This window comes from Silene latifolia, chromosome 6 (assembly GCF_048544455.1).
Source record: "Silene latifolia isolate original U9 population chromosome 6, ASM4854445v1, whole genome shotgun sequence".
NCBI classification, from domain to species: domain Eukaryota; kingdom Viridiplantae; phylum Streptophyta; class Magnoliopsida; order Caryophyllales; family Caryophyllaceae; genus Silene; species Silene latifolia.
Window position 1 is genome coordinate 14436032 of NC_133531.1, and position 24326 is coordinate 14460357.

General features: G+C 38.9%; 1 protein-coding gene and 2 long non-coding RNA genes across 12 annotated transcripts; 1 reads left to right on the forward strand and 2 right to left on the reverse strand.

Moving 5' to 3' along the window:
* On the reverse strand, window positions 1-1026 carry LOC141658613 (uncharacterized). Its single transcript, XR_012549312.1, has 3 exons — window positions 939-1026; window positions 483-627; window positions 1-343 (listed from the first exon to the last, which is right to left on the reverse strand). It is a non-coding gene; the product is annotated as an uncharacterized LOC141658613 (long non-coding RNA).
* A 3633-nt stretch (window positions 1027-4659) lies between these two features.
* LOC141586429 (ERBB-3 BINDING PROTEIN 1-like) lies at window positions 4660-7674 on the forward strand. Of its 10 annotated transcripts, none has more exons than XR_012519526.1 (10): window positions 4664-4956; window positions 5043-5143; window positions 5229-5320; window positions 5719-5849; window positions 5959-6042; window positions 6669-6750; window positions 6845-6947; window positions 7050-7222; window positions 7433-7512; window positions 7617-7674. XR_012519526.1 is itself a non-coding variant. In XM_074407638.1 (8 exons), exons 1-4 carry the CDS (start codon window positions 4879-4881, stop codon window positions 5730-5732), a joined length of 243 nt encoding a protein of 80 aa, XP_074263739.1. In that variant the 5' UTR covers window positions 4660-4878; the 3' UTR covers window positions 5733-6042; window positions 6845-6947; window positions 7050-7222; window positions 7433-7512; window positions 7617-7674. The 10 variants fall into 10 exon arrangements, 2 of the variants coding, with proteins under 2 accessions (XP_074263739.1, XP_074263738.1); XR_012519527.1 differs by having other exon boundaries at window positions 5963-6042; XR_012519524.1 differs by having other exon boundaries at window positions 4662-4956; window positions 5719-6042.
* Window positions 7675-7812: 138 nt separating this feature from the next.
* LOC141586430 (uncharacterized) lies at window positions 7813-11326 on the reverse strand. Its single transcript, XR_012519528.1, has 3 exons — window positions 10882-11326; window positions 8590-8669; window positions 7813-8514 (listed from the first exon to the last, which is right to left on the reverse strand). It is a non-coding gene; the product is annotated as an uncharacterized LOC141586430 (long non-coding RNA).
* Window positions 11327-24326: the final 13000 nt, after the last annotated feature.

Consider the following 24326-nt stretch of genomic DNA (forward strand, 5'->3'; position numbering starts at 1 on the left):
GGCAGGCAGTAACTGAGGCAATCAGAAAGACATCCAACTGCTTTACAGTCCTTTTGCTTTTATAGTTTAACTAAGTTGCTATAGACTCAGAAGAAGAGCCAAGGCCACAGATAAAGATGGCCTATTGGATAATGATCAAAGTAACATGATTACTATAATTAACGAAAGAGACAGAGAATGGTCCACGCAATGGCTAATAGCAAGAGCAGCTTAACAGTAAGAATACTTACTCGAGCTCCTGACAAAGAGCATCAAAGAGTTCCCTTTTTGTTTGCTTTTCAGGTCCAGGTGTATTGAGAACCTTACTCTGCTCCACCATAGTAACTATTGTCTTCTTCAACTCCTGCATAGAAGTCATGCAGAGACATAAGGTAGAATAGCATGCTCAATTTTCAGCCACCATTTCGTATACAGTTCCAACTGACAATTAACTCCTTTGTCTCAGTCCCAAACCAAAAATGATATTCAGTAATCAGTACTACCTAAGTTTCAAAACAATTGCACTTATAACCGTAGCCTTATTACACTTTGTGGCGTTCTTTCTGGAATCAACATCGGTGGGTGTCGTTCAGTCTTTTGGCTAGCTGACCTCCTCTGCCTCATTTCCCTGATCACATGAGCGCGGGCCTGAAGAAAACAATTGAACCTCATCATACTGAACAAATAAACACAAAAAACCAGTCAAACCAACTCAAGGAAGCTCATAACCAAGCCAAATAATTTTAAGAAAGATACGTTAGTTTGATTTAGGTTAAGCACAAACTTTGTCAGAGATTAAAGTTAGGTCTGCTTATATTGGATACCTAACTATCGGTCAATTTACGACTGTCTCCGGCATCGAAGAGACCGTATCCCTCTTTCTTAAACAACAGGACTATGGCAGGCTCTAAATCCCGAAATTGAAAGAGATCAACAGTGCATGTAAACCCGAAAGTTACCTCAGTAAGTGATCAGTCGATGCTATATCTCAGTATGAATCAACGAAGAAGCATTGAAATTGTAAGAGCACCGGATATAAGAATCAACTGGAGAAAAGTGAATGAAAATTAAATAAATAGAAAAAGATGTAAAATGAAAATTGATTAAGATGGTTAAGAAGAAGAGTGATAAATAGATGAAAAATAATTAAGAGGAAGGAATTGACTGATAGAGTGAATTAGAGAACTGCATGACCAAATGAACAACACTCCTTACTCAACAAAAGGCTAATCAACAAGCAGGTTCATGAGAAAAGAGTAGGATGTTTACCAGTCCTCCAAGCCTTAAAGTTGAACACCACGAAGAGGTAGAGAAGCCTCCTCAATCTTAATCGCCTATAAAAGTGACCTCACCGGTGCTCCTGTTGTGTCTGTCTTTCACCAATTCAACGAAAAACACAAATATTTCTCTGGAATATTGTATCAACAGAAACCTTCAAATGGACTTGAATGGGGCTAAACTTTAGCCCCAAGTATGTGTCTGACCAAACACGACTGATGCAAATTTCGTAGCCCCGCCTTCAACCAAATACTCTGGACATGTAAAGGCTCAAGGAATATCAATCATTGCATTAAACAAGCACTAACCTTTGCCTGGACTGTGAAGAACACGCTTATTGGTAATCTGACCTCGACGCTGCTGAATGTCGTCAATGCTGTGGCAAGGATTCCATTGATTAAAAAACGCTGTTAAATGTTTATACAACAAACAATTAGTAGCTCATAAGACCTAAAGGCCAAATCCTATGTTAAACGTCCGCTTACAATCCTCGTCCTACACCTTTCCTAATCCTAACATGGAAATTGCAAAACACTATTGCTGAATCTTCGTACCACAATAATTAAGAAAACAAAACCATTTAGCAATCCCTGATAAAAAAAAATATACCAACCCATAATAAATACACCAAAATAACCAAGCATTTGAAAATGAAATCATAAAGGCGATAGAAAACTGGTAAAGTGTATTCAACCTGGGGCACTTCACAACATAGTACGAGAGACCACAAGGCATATTCCAAACACAACCTGAACAACCGGCCATCTAGCAGATCGACACCTAAACACCAAAACGAGAACACCATGCCTAAGCTTGGAAATTTGTGCTTATTCGTTATCAGTTGTTGCGAATGAAGTGAGACGGATTCTGGGTGGATTTTTTTTGCCGCTTTTCTCCCTGCTTTTTAATTTTTTAACTTTCTTTAATTTTTATCAGATCTTTAGCATTAAGATTGTTATCAATGGTCCTAGACATGAACCGCATTTAACACGAAAATCTTGATGTTCTTTTTTCTTGTTTGTACACTTTGGTAGAAATAGAGACTTGTCGGCTCTTGCGATTCGTTTACGGGGATCGGAAGAGGGATATGGAGAGGCTAATGAAGCCTTTGATTCCTCTTTGTTTTCGCTTACCCCAGGTTTGCTTGAATGTCGAGATGGTGGTGTGATTCTTTATGAATTACAAGAGAGTACTTGATAGTGTCTAAAAAAGCAAATGATGGGTGCATGAAGTTGGTATGTTATTGTCGGACTGTCGTTTGAAGACGATAATTGAGTTTTCCTTGGTTTTGTTAATGTTGCATATATTTTATCCACAAACATTTTCGGGGGTTCTTGGAGAAGAATGTGTAAGATCAACATTGTCCCAAGATGAATCTTTCTGAACCGAGAGCTCGCATGAATCGTCAAGTAGAGTACTAGAGAGTATCAATGTGAAAGAAAATGATGCGCATGAGGAAGTTGTAACATTCCTATTTCAAATGCTTGGGGATGGGTTTGAACTTGACATGGAAATTACTAATGAAGTTCTCGGTGAGTTGCCTTCACTATGGAGCCACATTGTTATTTGCATGTTTCTTGTTATTGTGGAACTTCGGTTATAGTGTATCTTGCATTCTTGCCTCATATGTTTCTCTCTGTAATTAGGGTGATAGAGTTTAATACTCTCTCTCTCTCTCTCTCTCCCATTTATATACTCCCTATTTGACTTTGTGGTCCATAATATCTACTCCAACCGATATTTTCTCAGAGTACATAATAGCTACAACTTTCGTTAACTTATATCTGAAACATCGATTGACAACTAAAGTCAAATAGGGATGATAAATTAGGATGGATGCGTATATATGTCATATTAGCGAATTTTACTACGGCTTTTTTCACACAATCGAATGTACCATCATAAAATGTTCCTTTACTCTCCTTAGAAATCTCTCTTTGTTCTGATGATGTCTATAAACCATTGTGTATCTTAGGAAGTACATTTTTCTTTTTGTAGATTTCGGGTGACAAATTTAGGCTTACAGAAGTTAACTCTTTATTTACATTTTAAAGTCGGGACACTTAGGAATTATAGGAGCCTCGATCCTGCTTCAAGGAAAATGAATTTAGTTAAAGCAAAATTTGTTTGCGTTCAAGATAATACACATTCCTTACATCTTGAGCCAAAGAATTAGTAGAGATTTGTAGTACAAACTTATGTTTTAAACAAGCTTTCCTTATTAAGCATATGACTTTCAGAATAACTTGGTAGCTTCCCCCATCCGTTTATCGTTTTTATAGTTTCTGAGAATGCTAAGGTTATGAATCTTACGTAAGAAAGTTTCGAAATTTTTTTTTTTTTTTTTTCAAAAGCTGTCATTCTTTGCGGTTTGAGTTTTTTATCTGTCTGTTGCTTGACTTAACTCAAAGTAAGAATGTGCTCATTGTTGTGTCTTTTTTCTATATGATATAGCATAGTATATAACGTAGAATGTGCGCTAAACTTGCGAGCACTTGTGGATATGATCATGAAGGTAGGGCTTACATTCATTTCAAGGTCGAAGATATTGGTTTGAATTCTAACCTTCTTTGATATTTTAACCTGTGGGGTATTGGCTTTTGTACATGATGGATTGATTCGAGGTCCTTGTTTATCTTGCTTGACTTTGAACTTATTAATTTCTTTCTGATTTGATGTTCCATTCAATTTTCTTAAAAATAGAGTATGGAAACACTTGTTGATATATAAGCTTCGACCCTAGAGAAGAGTGATGATGTTCTTTGCGAGATGCCTCTCTCACCGAAAGCGTAAGTTCCGGCCTCTAAAATTAAAGCAAGAATAGCTTCTTACCGTTTCGATATTTCTTGGGTTTAATGATATACATCTCTATAGAGATTCTCATCGAAATTCTTGTAACAATCTCAGGAAAGCTATCAAGACATTAGACCCTATTCTTTGTTTGGGATTGTGAATAGCATGCCTAGGAAGTATCCGGAAATGATTTGCATATGTTTATCTAGAGCGCGAATATTGTCACAACCTCAGATTCCTTAGTTAGCACTTTTTCCGAATTGGGTGATTTATTTGTATTTCTCGTGAAAATTTACCCACCGACTTGGTAAGTACGGCTTGTATATTGGGCTATGAGTAAATGGAGCCTTGATCAAATACTCCTTGTTAGGTTGTTTGCTGTAAATATGTGACATGGTAGAAGTTTTTTTTTTTTTTTTTTTTTTTTTTTCCGGAGGGGATGTCGTCCCTAAAGCTAACATGAAAATGTCGCGATTATTTACATGTTATGTGGGTTTGTGTATCTCGTGAAGGTTAATAATTTAGCACGTAGAACTTGGAACATTCGCAACATTTGATCGGATCTTATGTCCCTCGTCTTTTTCCAAACCAAATTGAAATGAGCAACATGGTTATGAATACCACCTTGCGCATATGCGTCGTGTCGTAGGCCCTTAACTACTGTTTCTTACGAGTTGATCGTTTTACTCTATAATTTCAGCTATATCTTACTACTCTTGGCTTCTCTGCACCATATGATTGCAACATTGTCGAGGGTGTCCTTAGTCATCAGTTAAACAATTTGTTATTGATGGTAACAAGGTTTTGTCATCAGTCGCAAGTCCTGAAATGAGGGTTGATGAGGCTGAATTTGAAGAGAACGAAGTCTATGCTATTGACATACTTGCAAGTACGGGAGAAGGAAAGGTAACGGTCTAAGTTCCTTTTTTATCGAGGACTTTGGATTGAAAATGTCTCATATTTACCTGTGAAATTTTCTTTTGTGTGTGCAGCCTAGAATGTTGGATGGAAAACAAACAAATATCTACAAAAGCGTCAAGGTTTATATTCAGTGAGATAACCCAAAAGTTCCCCATAATCCTTTTACTGCTGGGCATGTGCTGTTTCGCTTCACCTCTTTAATGTTTTTTTTTTTGTTTTGGTTACTTTTTGAGACCGTAGGTTTCTCTATCTGACAGGGCATTGGAAGAAAAGCGGGCACGACTTGGACTGGTGGAATGTGTTACCCACGACCTATTGCACCCTTACCCTGTCTTGCATGAGAAGAATGGTAAGTACATTCTCATCTGATCTCGATTACTCTGTAATGTGTGTCTGTTTTCATTACTAAAGTTTTGGGAGATTGTAGCGGGGATATAGCGCGTACATCTAATTTACCACTTTGTGTTAGAAAAAGGGAAAAAATGGGAAGTTGATGAGTAATGCTGGCTCAGTTGGGATGGTCATTTTGGGTGCATGTGTTGATGATTTATAATTAGAAATATTTCTATGAGAAACTATCTGTGTTTATTCGATACAGAAAAGAATGTATATTTGCTGCCTAGGAGCCTAGGGATAGTAATTCTAATTTTAATTCTTGTCTAAGAATTTCATGGAACAAGCATGTTGATTTTCTGAAGGTGAATTTGTTGCTCATATAAAGTTCACTGTTTTGCTCATGCCAAATAGGTCGGATCATATGACGTCTCACCCTTTGCAAGAACTGCAATCAACAAAAACAATCGAGGATCCTGAAATCAAGGCATGATTGGTTTTGGCCACTAAGATCAAGAAGAAATGTGGCGGCAAAAAGAAGAAAGGTCAGTTGATCGGTCATCCTTTTTGAAAATAATCCGAGTCTTGTGTGAGATTGCCCATCCCTTTTTTTTTGCGGTTATTCATGTTTAACTTCCTTTTCTTCCAAGCAAGAAAGGTTACAAGCCCGAGGATGAGTCTGCTGCAGCAGAGCCAATGGATGCTTGTACTAATGGTGCGGCAACTGAGAGTTAGAATGTCAGTAACGCTTTCTGTCAAGTTAATTTTGACGAATCTGTTTTGGTATTTGCTTGTTGATGAGCAACTGGACCGTGTTAGTATGTTAGATTTGATCTTTTTACAAATTTTATACGAGTACACTGAATTACTTTCTTTGTACAGTCGTGGATTTGTGCATTTCTTGAATATTTCCACCCTTATTTTTCCCGTTCCTTTGCTTTTTTATCGCATTATTTACTTCCTTTTTATGCTCCTAACTCCTGCCACCCATTCCTCCACAAAGTTAGGCACAATCTTCTTTTATAATTGATGCTGGAGAGGGTCAACTTTCACCTGCTGAAACTTGTAGAACCATCATTGAGGTGTATAGCCTGTGTTAATGTTATTCTGTAAAAAAATAGATTATTTCATGTGCATTAGGTTATGAAGATTGCGTCATACTGTCCTGCATATTTTGTTGAAGTAGTTGGTGATTTTGGTTAATTGTATTGGCAATTGTACGAATAAGGCTGCTCGAGCAGGTTTCTAATTCTGCATACATTTGATCCTACTTAACGCGCCTTGACTGTGACACCACAACTTTTAAACCATTTAAATTTATAGCGAAGCCTAGGTTCTTGGTATAATTGCTATCTTCAATGTAGTGCCGGAGCCACATGGAGTTCAGTGCATATTTCTTGACCAATGGTTTCTTATTTACTGGGGGAGCCACATAGAGCTCGTCAGGTTCTTGAGACCACCATATTTTTGTGTGTGTTACTTGGCTGAATAGTTGTCATCGTTAATCTTTTAGCTGATATTGCTTAACATGTACTGTCAGGTGAGCAGCGAGACAACCCTAATGTTGTTCGGCTTGATCAATGATGAAGTTCATGAAAACATTTTCTGGCCAGAGCTGTCATACCTGACTGATGAACATGGAAGTGAGTTATTGTTAGTGTTGCTCCTTAAATAGTTAGTGAACTATGAATTTCTATTTCCTCCAGTCTTTGTTGCTGAAAGTTATATATATGGCTTGTTCCCAGAATGTTTACTTCCAGGTGAATAACGACGAAGACATTATGCACTTCTGATAATAACTATGTTGTAAGTAGCATGACACTTTATTGCTGATAAGACTGTTATTCAGAATCACATGGCAAATCATAGGGAGAAGAATGTTGGCACTGGCAAGGGTGCAAAAGCTAAGGAAGAAAAGGTAGAAGATCAGGTTGTGTCAGTTTTGTTTCACGTCACTTTTAGTAAACTGTGACTTCTTATTTGTGAATATGAGTCACATAAAAGTATATGGGCCACTTAACAATATAAGCAGTCTTAAAAACAGTGTAACAAAAATTGTTAGCCTGCCTTCCTCCTATAATAAATCCTATAATAGAGTTTGATCTCTTCGGATGAGGGTTTGAAACAGGATAATGACTTGGCAAATGGGACGCATTCTATAAGCTGGAGATGGCTAAGATCGAACTGATTTCTGCCTATGGTAATCAGGTATTTTTGTTTATAAACCATACGTTGATTTCGTTTCTTTCAATGCTCACTACAGTCTTAAATGTATGTTGAACTAAGAACATTGTTCACACTGCTCCTGACAGGTTGTTGTCAAAGTGGAAGAATACAAGAAAGCGTTCCCTGATGCAATTGCTCATTATAATAATTAATCGTAAGCAAAAACTAAACCTAACAAGGAAGCAAAAGACTTTGTCCTAGAGGTGTGTCACTTACCTTGTTGGGATGTGATCACTTACCTTGTTGGGATGTGATCCTACACCACAAAGTAGTGAGGTTAAATTCAAACGAAGTTTAGCAAGTAGGTTTTGGAACAATTGTTAACGAAGCTGATGACAAAATCAAAACAATCAATCAATCAAATATACCACTTTGTATATGGAGACTTGAGAGAAGCAATAAACTGGGTATCGATTGGATTTGAGGATACCAGGATATGGAAGGCTCTGAAGGAAGAAATAGGTATTGCGTTTTTCAGGAAAGGGTCAGTGTCTCAGTTAGGATATTAATCAACCCCAAATTTTAAAAAAAGGCCAACTTCAATCCAACGCAAGAACGTAAGTTTTCAAAAAACAAACTCAATTTAACAAAATTATGTCTAACTAATGCTTTTAATTAAGAGAACACCCTTGCCTTTAAACAACCAAATTCAAAGCAGGAGAGAAATAAAGTCACACAATGACCATCATCCAACCTTGGAGTAAAGTTTTTAGAGCACGGTCAGAACTGCAAAGATAACAGTACTGAATATGACAAATACAACATCAACAATTAACATTTTCATTTCTCTACTGATAACAAATTGTCATTTGTTCTGACTCTCAAGTTTTGACTACATGAAAAAAAATTGTAAGCAACCAAAGAAAGGGAAAAATGAAGGGAATAATTAACATCTCCCTGAGGCTGTGGCCTTGCGTTTGTTACATATAAGAAACTTTTACCCAGTTTCTCTGTTCCAAGTTACGTGTACTTCAAAATGAAACCCTGCCACCATCTCCAAAGTGAGCTACCTCTCAGAATATGATTATATATAGAGATAATAGTATTAACCACTCTTACTTTGATTTTAGCTGCGCTGTGGTGCACCCTGCACACAGTAGGATAAAAGCTGTCCACTGGAGTACTGGACTTCACTTAACCTGGAAAACAGTATCATTATAATTGACTCATTCTGATGATCAATAAGCACCAGCGGTAATGTTCTTTACGCATATATTATAAGATATTTTGCCAATGCACTTGCGCAGCTGGCAAGGTTATAGTTTCGTCTTTAGAAGAAATTATTACTCCAGGAGAAATATCAATTTTTGGGTGAACTTTATGTGAGGCATGAGAACAATCACAAAAGGCATATATGAAAGTAAACAAAACTCTAGTCTAACTTTACATGGAGACTATCACATTGCCATACAACATTGCCATACTTTATTCTGTACAAAAATTCAAGTTTTGGTAAAATCGTCAACAATAGGCCATGTCGTAGTTACACCTTTAGTTCATTTCATTTAAAATCATAATTCCACCTTTAGTTGATTTTATTTAATCATAATTCCGTACAAATGTATTAAATTGAGTGAGCTAAAAGATTACACATTTTGCACCATGGCTATAACATTTGTTCCAAAATAGCAAAAGGGAAATCAGTCAGGACACAACCGCTCCCGACCTATTATCGACCAAGAGAACTTAAAATCATTAAAGAAATCATACTGAATAGTGCAACATCGTATCCACATTACATGTACATTGGGTACCTTTAACATCTACTGTAAACTCATTTCTCCTCCTTTCCTCCTCTAATTCCTTCCCATTCCCTTTCCCCTTCTACTAAAAAACAGTCAAACAACAAACTAATCAAACAACTCAAGTTGTTGCATCATCATCCATATTTTGACCACACCTTCATCCAATCCTCCTCTTCCAACGCCAAATCATGTAGGAATATACCACTTGGACTGTAGTGAGTTGTTTTCCCATCAATATTCTTCTATCCTTTTTTTTTTTTCCTTTGTAGCTTTCACATTCAGCTGCTATATTCCTACAAAGAACCTTAAATACACTTATCTCAATCCATCCTCCCTTTATTTCATGCATAACCATCATACCCCTCCGAAGTCCTAACCCACCTTCGTGACCACAACTACCACACTCACAAGTCACATTTTAGCACCTTCATACCCTGTAAAAGGTCACAAAATCCCACTCTTATAACTAACCCACCACCTAGCCATCACCCCACCACCAGTCCATTGCCCTTCTAACCATCACCATACTAACCACCCCCCAAAACATGTATATACTCTCCCCTCTCCTTTTCTCAACGCCTTACGTCACCTCTTCTGTCCTCCCTTTTCCCACCCATCCCTAGCGCCCCCGACAACGAGAACACCAAGGACCTTCTTTCCGCCTCTTTTCAACTTTCAAAATATCCATAAACTTCAAGATCAATTAATAATATAGTGGCCAAGCTATAAAAAAATGCACAAATAAGAGAATCAATTCAAATAAGATGCTTTTAAAGGGGTATATAACTTGATACGGAGAAGTAGAACTTTAAGTCAGTTTAATTTCAACGATTACCATCAAGCGAAAACCAAGCACAATTAGAACCAAAAATAAAATTTATCAGGACTATAGGGATTAACCAGAGAAACAAAGCACCTGCTAGTTACAGATATCCTAAAGGCTGGCCAGCGAAAAAAAAAATTATAGGAATTTATGATCAACAACAACAACAACAACAAAAAGGGGAGGTTGGATTTGTGATCAAACCAAGAAAATAAGAAACTATCATCGTTAATTTCAAGCTTGTTCAGTTATTCTCAGCACTTAACCTCAGAAGCACAAAAATGGCCCTCTTCAAAATATAGTATCATTGTTAATAACAAATAGTACGACAAGCTCAACTCACTAAAAAGCCAACTTTAAAGTTACATAACCTGCGACTCCATCAACCCTAACCAGCCTTTTTCTTCAAACAACTTCCTCAAAATGAGCTGTCCACAAGCAATAATGCATCCTAACTTCTTACACACGTATCCTTTATCACTCACTAAACCCAATATGGCAATACCACCATCATGAATACATGGCTTTTCTCTTTGGTCGCGATAAGGCTGTCATCATTCAAACCGATCACGCTACCTCAACAACATTTCAGTCTGACATATACTAACTAAACTGGAGAAAATAATAGTACTATGTAAAGAGAAAGGTGATTGTCGCAGTAAATGCATGTGCCTTCAAAACTAAAAATGTATCCAAAAACTACTTAGAAGAAGCCCCAAAAACCCATTTACGGGAAAGATCAAACATAAGCAAGCAAAAAAAACAAAAAACTTAGTAACTTACAAATGAAGAGGAAAACATTGCATGCATAACGGTCCGTCCTCTTCCTGTCAAGACATTTTGAATGACCAACCTCAAACAAAACCGGGAATTCACAAGTAAATTATCACTCAATTAGATTGGAATTACCAATCCCAAAAGAGAACCGGGATTTCACAAGTAAATTATCACCCAATTAGATTATGCATTAAGATGATTAAAATCGAAACAACCCAATTAAATCAAAGTGCAAATGATATTTGAGGAAGAAAGAGGAACTGTGCCGAATAGTGTGTTGGGTTTGAAACTGAGGAATAATCGAATAGATAGGAGGATCTGAGTACTTGGGTTAAAATGAATTTTGGGGAGGACAACAGAGGGAATGAGTGGGTGAAAGTCAAAGGTAGCAAAGGAAAAGGAAATGCACGTGACAAACGCGTGAAACACTGTTACAGCAACAGTAGATGGGTTTTGGGTTTTTTAAAGAGTATAGATAAATATAACCAAGCTTATATGCATTTTGCTATTGTATATTTGTATCCTTGTAAGTAGAGCAACTAATATATTTCCTTTAGCATTAATCGTCACTTTAGCATTGCATGGTGGCGCACACAAGTAAATGACATAAAAGATGTTGGAATTTTGGCAGTGAAATGTTGTGAGTTGTGAGCCTATATTCTTAACATGGATGATTTTATTTATTTGTTGAATGTGTATGTATTACACATTTATTTGGGGGAGATAATAATGATGGTGACCTATTAACTCCATTGTTAAATCTAGGGACGGACGTAGGATTTTACTTGAGAGAGGGCATTGGAATTTTTTCTACTAAAAGAATATTTGGTTTTGCATTTTTTTTTCTGAAAAATAATGATCTTGGTTGGATTTGAACCCTAGTGATCTTGTTTAGAAAGTGAAACTCTAATCACTTAGCCAGTTGAAGATTAATGCTACTAATAAGTACCAATAATAAATTATTTCTAAAATTTTGAGGGTGGCATTTGCCCGCCCTTTCAGCCCCAAAACCGCCCCTGGTTCCTATGATAACACACATGAGATTGGGGTGCATACCCATATTTGAGCCCATTTTCTCTCCATTTCCTAAAAAGAAATGGAGAGGTAAGTTCCTATCAATGGTCCGGATTGTATTTTTACAATATCTAACGAGTCTAAATTTACGCATGAAAATAAAGGATAATGAGGATGAAAGGAGAAATTATTATTTGAAGAGATTGTGAGAGAAAATCGAAAGAAAAGAAATGGAGAGGATCCATTTCCCCCATATTTATACTAGATTGGGGTGCGTACCCAAGAACACTAGTATTGGTACCGGCTACGCTGGGCTACCTTTATTTACCATTAAAATTTATTTTCAATTAAATAAAACTATTTTAAAGTTGCATAATTCATAATTTATCTTTAATATATTTTTCTATGCCATATCTTAAAATTATGATGAAATAAATTATGAGACAAATTCACTACTCCCGCTATTAATATTTTGCTTAAATAGATTAGTTAGCTAATTGTTCATATATGCTTTCTTTTGTTGTTAGTATTGTTACTTTTATTACATTCGTTATTACTACGGTTACTCTCACTACTCCTGTCGTAGTTATTGTTACTTTCACTACTGCCACACGAGTATTGCTAATTTCACTACTCTCATTGTTACTTCTATTACTTTCTGACAGGCTAAATCGCACACCTATCAAAAATAAACCAACTGGCCTAAAATAATGTAGTAGAAGAAGTCGGGATCGTATTCACAGCAAGACAATTGTGTGCTATTTGCTAATTATAAGTCCGTCTGAGTCACAATTTTAAGGGTTGATTGGTTTTGTCTAACAACTAAAATAGCAAACAAAGAGGAAATAAACTAAGAAAAAGGATTTCAATTAAGAGAAAAGGCTAGGATATCGAATCACCACGGTCAACAACGATCAAGGTAAGGTCAACGGTTGGCATAAAAGGTCATTTCGGTCCGCTATTCGAGCTAGAGTACTAATTTAGCTTTTGCTCTAATTAGGATGGTCGGTTGTTTGTAGCAGGTCTAACTTCTTTCCAATCTCTCGATCTAGGTCGAAGTTTCTCAGGTCAAATAATTAATTACGTCGACTTAACCAATTAAATGCTATTAGATGATACAATTAACAACACAGATATATATTAATGCCAGACCTAATAATCTAATTATGATCGTCTTATAATCATGGCTTCCCTACATCCTAGCATAGGAAATTTAGCTATGCATAATCAAATTAACAAACTTAGCAATAATAATGAAAATAAAATTAAGCATGATGGAAGAAACTAAATAACAATTAAACATAAAACTTGCAATAATAGAAAGCAGAGGAAATAAATTAAACAAGAGAAATTAAGAAGAAGAATTAAAGGGAGAACGAAAGAAAATTGATTACCAAATAATAGGGAAGAACTACAAAGTTTCCGATCCAAAAGTAAGAACAAAAGTAACGTTGGAAAGTTTAACAGTATGAAAAGATGATCCCTAATATGTTTAGTAAAAGTAGCTTATATACTAAGTCCGAAACTAAGTACAATTAAAAGATAGATGGGCTTCTAATAATCGTAAAAGAATCCGGCTGATAACTAGCTTTAGTCGATCGACCAAGTGACCTAGTCGATCGACTAACCAAAGCTGGCGAGATGACTTTAGTCGATCGACCAAAAACAGCAGTCAATCGACTTTTTGTTGGCGCGCATTTTCCGCAACGCGCACTGAACTTCAAACGGCCGCCATTTCTTCGTTACTTAGCAAATCGAGCGTTTTTTGTGGCGTTGGAAAGCTAAGAGGATAAGCTTTCACCTCCAATTGGAATCAATTGATTATCAGTTGTATAACTCAAGTTATGTCTCTTCAAAGTAGGCACTAGCGGTGTGAAGCAATTCTTTTACTCGATTAGCTTCCTTACTTCACTAAGGACTCCAAAGGATGGTTTCCGAGCTTGTTTCTCACCAATGTCGAGATTGAAACTCCAAAGACGGGTTTTGGCTTGTTTACGCATACTTTAATCAATAACCTGCATGAAATACAATACTCGCCCGACGTAGCCAATACAGGAGAGATAGTAGCTTACGCTACTAATAATGTATAAAATGCGTGCAAATAGATGAAATAAGTGTACATAAAAGGCACGCATCAAACCTCCCCAAACCAGCAGAAACTAAGGGGAAACGTGGACAGCGTGCCACTAATTAGAAACCTTCATCTAAGTGTGAGTAAAAGTACGTAAGCGCTCAAGGCCCTTAAAAGCTTATCATAAATCTACGCGTGTGCTACACAAAAGCATAAGTAGCACCAACATATAATGTGAGAATATAAAATTAAGGTTAGAGACCATCTCAACTTGCTGCAATTTCTTTGACAACTCTCATAGCAATCCACCAAATTATTCCACCCATCAGCTAAGCATGGAACATCAAAGCTCAAACCATAAGGCACAACTGAAGCATATAACATTGAAAACACGTAAGTAGAAATAACATGCTTAGACGGGTATTCTATGTGAGGTGGAGGACTCAAGTGTGCAATAGGAGAAGGTGGGTAGTCATCCCAAATACAAGGGGTGGTAAAGTCAAATGTGTCAACGAGATCTCCCATAATAAGCTCATATATTATATTGTCATATGTATCCCATTTGACCTCAAGAGCTTCCAATGGCACATCCTCACTCTTCATATCGCAAAACTCGTCACAAAAGGGATTCTCTAGAAGGCCCGTCAAGTCTTCCTCATGTGGCTTACATTATATAAAATTGTCATAGAAGGGTTCAAGATTATCCTCAAAGAAAGGGTTATCAACTGAGCATATGGGCTCTTCCTCTACGTGTCCGTCGATATCTTTTTTATCCATTAAAACGGTTTCTATGGTGTCACCCACGTCCTCATCCATGTCTGACTGAAATGAAAAAGTGGGTTAATGCATTCAAGAGTAAGCCATTCAAATAAACTAAGGACATCCTCAATATTTTTACCACCATAATCTCCCTTACCTATGGAGTCAATATAGGCTTGGGTTTGTCTGTTCATACCTCTTATGATGGTAAGGCACACAATAAGCTGTGAGAGTTTGCCTTCATAGTTATGAGAACAAATCCAATCATTCCATCTATGCATGTAATCGTGGAAGTTCTCATCTTTACCCTGTGGAAACTGGATGAAAATCATTAGAACGGTCTCAAGGAGCTGAAGTTCCCTGAGACAAAAGACAAATTAGATTAAAAGCAAATAAAATAACACCGTCTCCCCGGCTACGGCACCAAAATTTGACAGGCTAAATTGCACACCTATCAAAAATAACCAACTGGCCTAAACTAATGCAGTAGAGATAGTCGGGATCGTATCCACAGGAAGACAATCGTGTTCTATCTACTAACTATAGTTTGTCTAAGTAACAATTCAAGGGTTGTTTGTTTTTTTTTAACTAAACTATAAAAAACGAAGGCAAGATGTAAAGATTAAAATGAAAGAGTTTAAAAGATATAGAGAGAAACAATTAGGGTTTTCGGTTCACCACGGTTTACAACGTCCTAAAGTAGGGTCAAAGATCAACATAAATACGGTCTGAAGGGTAGTAAAAAGGCATTCCGGTCCGCTATTCGCCCTAGAATACTACTAATTTGCTTTCGCTCTAATTAGGGCACTCTATTGTTCGTAGCAAGTCTCTACCCCTTCCAATCTCCCGATCCAGGTTAAGGTTAAACAATATGGTCAATTAATCACATGCATTTAATTAATAAAACCGTAAGTGCTACGATTAACAATTCAAACGCAGTAGATACTCTATACCTAATAACTTAACATAATACCGTCACACAACCATGGTTCCCCTAAGTCCCAACATAGGAAAATTAGCTATGCATAATTGGGTTTACGAAAATAATGATAATAAATATAACGACAGAATTAAACATGATGATAGGATATGAACAACAATTAAGCATAAAATATAAAACAATCAAAGTGGAAGAACAAGAATCAAAGTAAGAGAAATTAAGGTAGAGCAAAGGGAAATTGCTTGCCGAATTAAAAAAGTGTAGATACCTCATTTATGCACCTCTCGCAAACCACCCGGTGATGATTGGGCCGCATGTTCCGGATATTTCTATTCCATATTTTACAAATATTTCACAATCTTTATCCTTTGGTAAACAATTTCCCGTAATATTCACATAAAATATTAAGGAAAACCAAATTATTCCGTCCTTCCATAACTTAAACACGGAAATCTTTCTTCCGCAGGAGGAAACCACTTGGGAACAGACGCAGCAGGTGCTGCGCCTCTTCCAAGAGACGCAGTGGCTGCTGCGCCTCTTCCCAGGTCCTTTTCTGCGTAATTTTCGTATCTTTTTCATATCTTTCCGAGATTCACTTCCAAAGACTCTCCGAAACCCTAATTCCTTCACATTATTAGTATAAATAGGAGCCTTCGCTCCTCATATTTCTGACGCGAGTGTCCGCCCTTCTCTTCTCCCTTTGAATTCTAGACCTTTGTTCTTACTTTTTGGCGTCTACGTGCTTGAACATTCGACCACGTAAGCTCGGATCCTTCTGAGTACCAGCCTCGTTTGCATGATCGACCAATTTGATCAACTCCACAATCAATCAACATAATTAATCTAATCGTTTTCCTCTTACGAGGGCACTTTCATATTTGCATTATAGTTCGAGTCGAGCATCGCTAATCGATAACTTAGTCCTTCTCGTTTCGTCAAACATGTAAGTCTGAGGGTGTATAATCTATCTTTTATTATTGTTCTTTACTTTTTGTATCATTAATGTAAGGTTTATGTCGAAAACATCTCTTAAAACCGTGCTTTAAAACCTCTTTTTACGGATTTCCAGAAGGCAAACCGTCGAGAAAGGACGCAGCAACTGCTGCGCCTCTTCGAAGGAGCGCAGTTCCTGCTGCGCCTCTTCGTGAGGCTGCCGCAGTTCCTGCTTCCTTTCTTCTTCCTTCGTCCTCTGTAATTCGTTCGTCTTTTGTTTTCTTGTTTGTTTTCGTTAATTCTTTGACACAATCATAATAATTTCACCTGTATATTATTGCTCATTCTTAACATGTTTAATTCGTCTTTAAATCCGACTTAAATCCCTTATAATCTCATATTTGCGGGTTTTCGTCATTAAAATCAATCCGGGTTTTATAGGTTCGACTCATCCATGTTGAATCTCTGGAATTCGTCATTGATATATTTTTCATCTTTTATTCATCGTCCCCATCATTCATTCGTCATTAATAACTTGTTTAACCTAATTAATAAGTTTAGTTTGTAAATTAATATCATTCATCCATGCAAATAATCCGTCTTTAATCCGTCTCATCCATGTTTTATTGCTTTTATGACCATCAATCACATTTAATTAACCTGATAATCACATTCATCCGAGTAAATATTATTAATTAACCATTAAAATCACTGATTTACATTAACGATTTGCAGTTCCGGCTTCACAGCCAGAACTCACCCTTGGAACAAACGCAGCAACTGCTGCGCCTCTTCCAAAGGGCGCAGTCCTGCTACGCCTGTTCCAGGTTGAGTTTTGCCTCTGAACTCCGTTGTTGCTTGACCTAGTTCATTAGCCTACGTATAATTGACTACTAACCGTATTATCGCCTACTGATCTGTTCGTTAATTCATTCTTTTATTCTTTTTCTCAAATTATCCGTTTAAAAGGTATTTTCGACATAAATCGCCTAATCCATTGTAATTATTGTAATTTTCATTATCGTAATTTTCCTATTGTATTTATCATTGTATTTGGTATCATTTCTATGTTTTCACATGTAATTGAGCATTAAATCCCTACTTCGACCCAATTGTATGTTAAATTACGTGTCTCACCGACTTAGCCTAATTTTCACATGTTAGGATTAAAACTTGGATGTTGCATTGCATGCAAATAATCGACGATATATCAAGTATAGATGATGTCCCTAATCATTAGTAGAGGCCGCTATCGAGGCGGGCGGGATTAGGTGTTCGATCAAAAGAGCTTCCTAATACGTACCCTCACCCCTTACTCCAGATCTCTGTGAACATCCGTGTTCATTGGCATCCACGAGAGTCATTCTAGACATAGAATGCTAAGGGTAACGATTGCTTAGTGTTCATGTCTCTACTTTGTGTCTTGACATGACACGAGGTATTCGAACGGTTCCAATTTCCCATAAAAATTGGTGGCGACTCCAACAAAAATGCAAACGCTTGTTCTCTTCCTCCCAAGCGCCCCCGTGGGTCCCCCGCTGTCCACAGTTTGGCGACTCCGCTGGGGATAATACACTTACGTGTAGCCAAGGGTGAAACTTGAACAAGGTTAGGGAATAATTTGTACAAGACAATTGTCGGTTTTCATAACTCGGTCTTCCTAGACCGTTTTATTCGGCCTTCCTAGGCCCTACCTAACCCATTCGACCAATCGTCCCGTCTAAACGGTCCTAATTCTTATTTGGGCCTAAGGATGGATAGCGATTGACGTCATCCATACCATGATGCTTACTCTTGTTTGTATCAAGGGCCTTCACTACTTGAAGAAATGGACTAGGAATCGGCCTTACTCTTGTTTGGTACGAGCCTCTCCACAGACTTCGGGTTTGATGGTTCGGTATGGCAACCCACCCTTTAAACCAAAAACCTTTTAAATGCACTCAGCATCCCGTTATAATGCTTGTATAAATGTTTGTACCTTACGTGATCACCATTTCTAAACGAAACCATGACGATTTTTGTAAAAATCAAAATCCTTCTTTAATCAAAATTTCGAAAAAAGGCCATTTGATTAGCGCAAAACCCAGTCGAAACCCTGTCCATTTGTCGAGTCAAAATCCGGGTCACAAGCCCATTTCGAAACCTCACTTCGAGTCCACTCCTATAACTACACTATAGTTGACTAGGATACACGTTTTCAAAATTCTTGTCCTTTCTTCAAAGCTCACTCAACACAAGTGGCACACACCCACTTTACGAGTCAAAACATTTCTTCTTTTAGCAAGTGTGTTAGTTTGGTCGATCGTGTTTTGATTCGTCATCGATCTCTTATCCAGTTTTTAAGATGCCTGGATCCAGCGAAACAAACCTCCACCAACTTCAAGATGGTAATGATCGAATCCTAGCCGCACTAGCCCAAATCCAAGTTACCCAAGACCAAGTCCATGATCGCCTTGAGATCATCGAGGGCCGGATCTATGCCGTAGAGGGGAGGTTGCCTCCTCATGAAAGTGAAGTAATAGGTGACTCCGCGGATGAATCCAAGGATGAAAATCCTCCCATGGGACTAACTGTAGCCGAGAAAAGACTCCAATACTTAGAGGAGCAATTGATGTACCTTTAAGGGGATGACATTTATAGGGAGAATAACCGCAAGTATGAGGCCGTCAATTCCAAATTGCCAACCAACTTCAATATGACGGATATCCCTAAAGTCAAGGGGCACGAAAACCCTTTGAACCACATCCGTGCCTTCAAGGATTACATGTCTATCAAAGGCATCAAACCCGAGATGTTCTTAAGGATCTTTCCTTCATCTCTTGACACCATCCCGAAGCAATGGTTCTACTCCTTAGAACACAAGAAGGTCGATACTTGGGAAGATGCCGCAATCGAGTTTGCTAAGCAATATGCGGATAATGCCGAGATCCAAGTTAACATGCGCACTCTAGAGGTTCTTACCCAAAATGACAAAGAAGGATTCACCGACTTCCTAAGTAGGTGGAGGAAGACTAGTACCCAACTAGTTGAACGCCCGGATGAGGCTACCCTTATGGAGAAGTTTGTGGATAATCTCAAACCCATTTATGCCAACCATTTGAGATACCAAAACATCAAGACTTTCAAGGACTTAACCGTACTAGGGACAAGGATTGAAGATGACATCCGTAAAGGGCTCTTGTCCAAAACGGTAGGTCGAGGATATCAAGGCTCAACAAGTCGTTCATACGGCTCCACTAGCAAGACCGATGAAGTTAACCTTCTCGAGCCATCCAAGAAAAGTACCCCACCAAGGAAGTTCACAAATCTTGGGGACACTTACTCCAATGCTCTAAAAAGGTTAATGAAGCAGGGCAAACTTCAACCCATTGGACCTACTCCAGAACCCGAAAGGAAATCTAAGTTCTGGGACGAGAACTCGTACTGTGAATACCATAGGGGCAAAGGGCATGACACAGAGAAATGCTACAAATTGAAAAATGTGCTTCAAGACATGATTGAAGATGGCCGACTACCAATACCGCCGGGAGGTAAACCCAACAACACTCAGAATCCTCTTGGAGTTCTAGTGATTACAAGTGACGAATCTACCTTAGATTGCTCACACATCATTTCTCCAATTGGAGATGAAATCCATGCAATCGAGAATGAAGGGTTCTACTCTATTATCTCCCCTACCATTTCCGACTTTATCACATGGGCAAGGAGTGTGGATAGACAAGTTTGGGAAATAGAAAATGTGGTGACAACTTTATGTGATCCCAACGCAACACCCAAGGAGCATGTGCCACTAATCTTCTCTCAAAACACTACTATGCAAGAAATAGTCGCCGTGGTTGATAAACTAGTCAACCAAATCATACGACTAGAAGATGAAATCATGAGAATGAGGGAACTAGCTACAATCAATGGAGTTTGGGCCGACGATGATGAGGACGAGTATCTCATTGAGAACTCCCTAGTCAAGGAAATAGTCCAAAATGGTGAAGACCAAGATGTGGACCACCTAACTCGTTCGGGACGTCCATATCAAAGCACTACTCAAAATGATCCAACCAACGTTGTCACACTAAATGATAACGAAGAGGACTCCACTGACCATTTGCTCAAGCAATTACAGAAGACAAAAGCTGATCTTTTAGTCTGGCAATTGGTAGCGAGCTCATTCCCACATCGCCAAGCTTTACTGCAAGCTTTGGCCAAGCTAAATGTAGCCCATAACTCGACACCCGAAGATGTAGTCAACTTGGTCTTCCAAGAATCACCAAAGCTAAGTAATCCTATTACTTTCTCAGACGAAGATTTGCCACCTTTTGGCGCTAATCACAATTTAGCTCTTTTCATCACCGTCATTTGTCTAAAGAAGAATGTGCCAATGACCTTGGTAGATGATGGCTCTGTGGTCAACGTCATACCCCTCAAAACGGCATACAAATTAGGCATGAAAGAGTCGGATTGGACCCCTACCAATCAAGGTGTGCGTGCATACGATGGTACACGACGAAAGGTGGTAGGACTTGTTTACCTAACCATAGCCACAGGGCCAATTGAGCGAAAGGTTAACTTCCAAATAGTGGACATCGAAGCTTCCTTCAACATACTCCTAGGAAGACCTTGGATTCACGCTTCCAAAGCGGTAAAATCCACCCTTCATCAAAAGATCAAGATCCCGCTAAATGGCAAAGTGGTGACGATCACTTCGTCACCCATCAAGGCAATAATCGAAAAGAAGTCGAACAATCAAGTCCTTGCAGATCCCGTATACGAACTTGGGGGCTTCCAAAGCATAAGTGTCATAGAAAGCGAATTGGCACCCTTATACTATGATCCCTACTCCAACTTAGTGGTCAACCACATACTCAAAACCCAGGGATACTTCCCTGGAATGCCTTTGAACCCTACTCGAAGAAACACCTTCGCACGATACAAGGAAGGCAACTCAAAGAGGATACCACTTGGACTAGGGTAAAAACCTACTAAAGAAGAGGTTCTCGAGATGCTCGCTCAAGTCCAAAACCGTAAGCATGTAGGAGTCCAAATGCGACCCTATCTCCCTACCCTAAATGGGTACTTTGTTGAAGAAGGAAGTCTAGAACTCTTTCACGGCTTTCCCGATCCTTGGCATTATCTCGAGAGGAAGCTAGCCGAAATCGAGATCTTTAACGATTGCTACTTCATCCCTCCAGAAACGGTTCCTACCGTCAAAACCCGTCAAGCACCTTGCTTAGACGAACAAGCTGTTAGTCTATTGTTCGGAGAAGATCGATTTGTTAGGGCCGCGCAGGATGAGATCATTACCATGATACTTCAAGACGATCGCTTCAACCCCACCGCGTTAATCACAGAAACCAACGCAAGTCAGCAGAAAGGATGGAGAAAGTCAATCAAGTGGACCAACAATCAAGGAAGACTCTTCAAGCTCACCACTAGAGAAGGAGAGATGTTCAAAGGAGAACCAGCAGACAATGAATTCGAGTCAGAGTTAGATTCGGAGTCTAGAGAAGTCATTAGGGAGTCTCCTCCTGTCATCATCCCCATTCCCTCTGTTTCTCCTAGCTTAGCCTCGAGTAGTCACAGTAGTTCGGGAAATGTCCCAACCACTGTCCCTTTGCCGCCACTGACCATGGATCAGATGGCTTCTTTGTTTCAACTTTACTCAAACCTTAATATAAATAAATCAGGTTCTGCTTACTCTTTGTGTTATCTTGAGTGCAATTCTGTTTACGATGACATTGAGGATGACCAAGACCCAGACTCAATCGAAATACATCCCCACATAGCCAAAGAAATACTACAGGAAGGGGAAGGGGGACCAGTAATAGAGGACACTGAACCCATCAACGTAGGGACCGAACTAGAACCCCAAGAACTTAGGATAGGGACTACCTTGAGCACTACCGAAAGGGCCGATTTCATAGACCTCCTACACGAGTTCAAAGACGTTTTCGCTTGGTCCTACAAAGACATGCCAGGGGATCGTGGGGATATTGCCGAACATAGAATCCCGATTAAGCCGGGTTTCAAACCTCAGTAAAATGAAGCTTCGACGAATGAGAACGGAATGGGCTCTCAAAATTAAGGAAGAAGTTGACAAGCAATTCAAAGCCGGGTTCATCAAAGTTTCCGAGTATTCTGACTGGGTATCCAACATAGTACCTGTACCCAAAAAGGATGGGAGAATCCGAGTTTGTGTTGATTTTAGGGACTTAAACAAAGGCAGTCCTAAAGATGACTTTCCTCTACCACACATCGACATATTGGTGGACAATACTGCAGCCCACGCATTACTATCCTTCATGGATGGGTATGCGGGTTATAACCAAATTAAGATGGTCATAGAAGACATGCATAAGACCGCCTTTGTCACTCAATACGGTCATGCCGTTTGGATTGATCAACGTCGGAGCTACATATCAACGCACCGCAACTACACTCTTACATGACATGATGCACAAAGAAGTTGAGGTATACGTAGACGACATGATTGTCAAATCCAAGGATAGAGAAGGGCATATTGCGAACCTTCCCAAATTTTTCTCAAGGCTACGAAAATATAACATGAGGCTCAATCCTCTGAAATGCACATTCGGAGTAACGTCCGGCAAACTCCTAGGATACGTCATTAGCCAACGAGGTATAGAAATAGACCCTTCCAAGATCAAGGCTCTGATCGAAATGCCACAACCTCAAACAGAAAAAGAAGTCAGGGGATTCCTGGGAAAAGTGCAATATATAAGTCGATTCATATCAAAACTCACCATGATTTGCGAGCCTATCTTCAAGAAGCTCAAGAAAACAGACCACACCATGTGGGATGATGATTGTCAAAAGGCATTCGACCGAATCAAAGAAATATTGGCTAAACCACAAGTGCTTATGCCACCTCAACGAGATCAACCTCTTGGTTTATATCTCACAGTAACTGAAACAGCCATGGGTGCCATGTTAGCTCAGACCGTAGGAAGTGAAGAAAGGGCTATCTACAACCTTAGTAAGAATTTCTTGGAGTACGAGTGCAAATACTCACAACTCGAAAAGACATGCCTCGCTCTTGTGTGGGAGACGAAGAAGCTACGCCATTACATGCTTAGCTACTCCGTCAAAATGTACTCCAAAATGGATCCAGTCAAATACCTCTTCGAGAAACCCGTCCTCAGCGGACGCCTAGCAAGATGGACCTTGATGCTCTTAGAATTCGATCTCAAATACGTGCCTCTAAAAGTTATAAAAGGGCGCGCCGTTGCCGAATTCTTCGTAGAAAATCCCATCAATGATGAACAAACAATAGATACTTGGTCATTTCCGGACGAGGATATACTCCAAACTGATGTAGACTTCTGGGATCTTTACTTTGATGGGGCATCAAACTTAAGAGGATTTGGAATAGGAGTGTTGCTCATTTCTCCTGAAGGCGGGCACACACCAATCGCTGTCAAACTCGACTTCGAGGTGACAAACAATGCTGCCGAATACGAAGCTTGTCTCATCGGATTACAAGCGGCAGTGAGCTTAGGCATTAAAAACCTTCGAGTACATGGGGATTCATCACTGATCATCAACCAAGTTACAGGATCTTGGAAAATTCGAAGCGAAAGCCTAGCACCTTATCAAGCCAGAATAGACCAAGTTGCCCAATTCTTTGATCACGTGACATATCTACACCTACCTCGGGAAGAAAATCAATTTGCAGATGCTCTTGCAAAACTTGCATCTTTGATTAATATGCCAGATGAC

Coding starts and splice junctions, on each gene's coding strand:
- LOC141586429 (XM_074407637.1), top strand. CDS start 4,879: ATGAGGGTTGATGAGGCTGAATTTGAAGAGAACGAAGTCTATGCTATT. Junction 4,957..5,042: donor CAAGTACGGGAGAAGGAAAG/GTAACGGTCTAA, acceptor TTGTGTGTGCAG/CCTAGAATGTTGGATGGAAA. Junction 5,091..5,211: donor ATATCTACAAAAGCGTCAAG/GTTTATATTCAG, acceptor TTGAGACCGTAG/GTTTCTCTATCTGACAGGGC.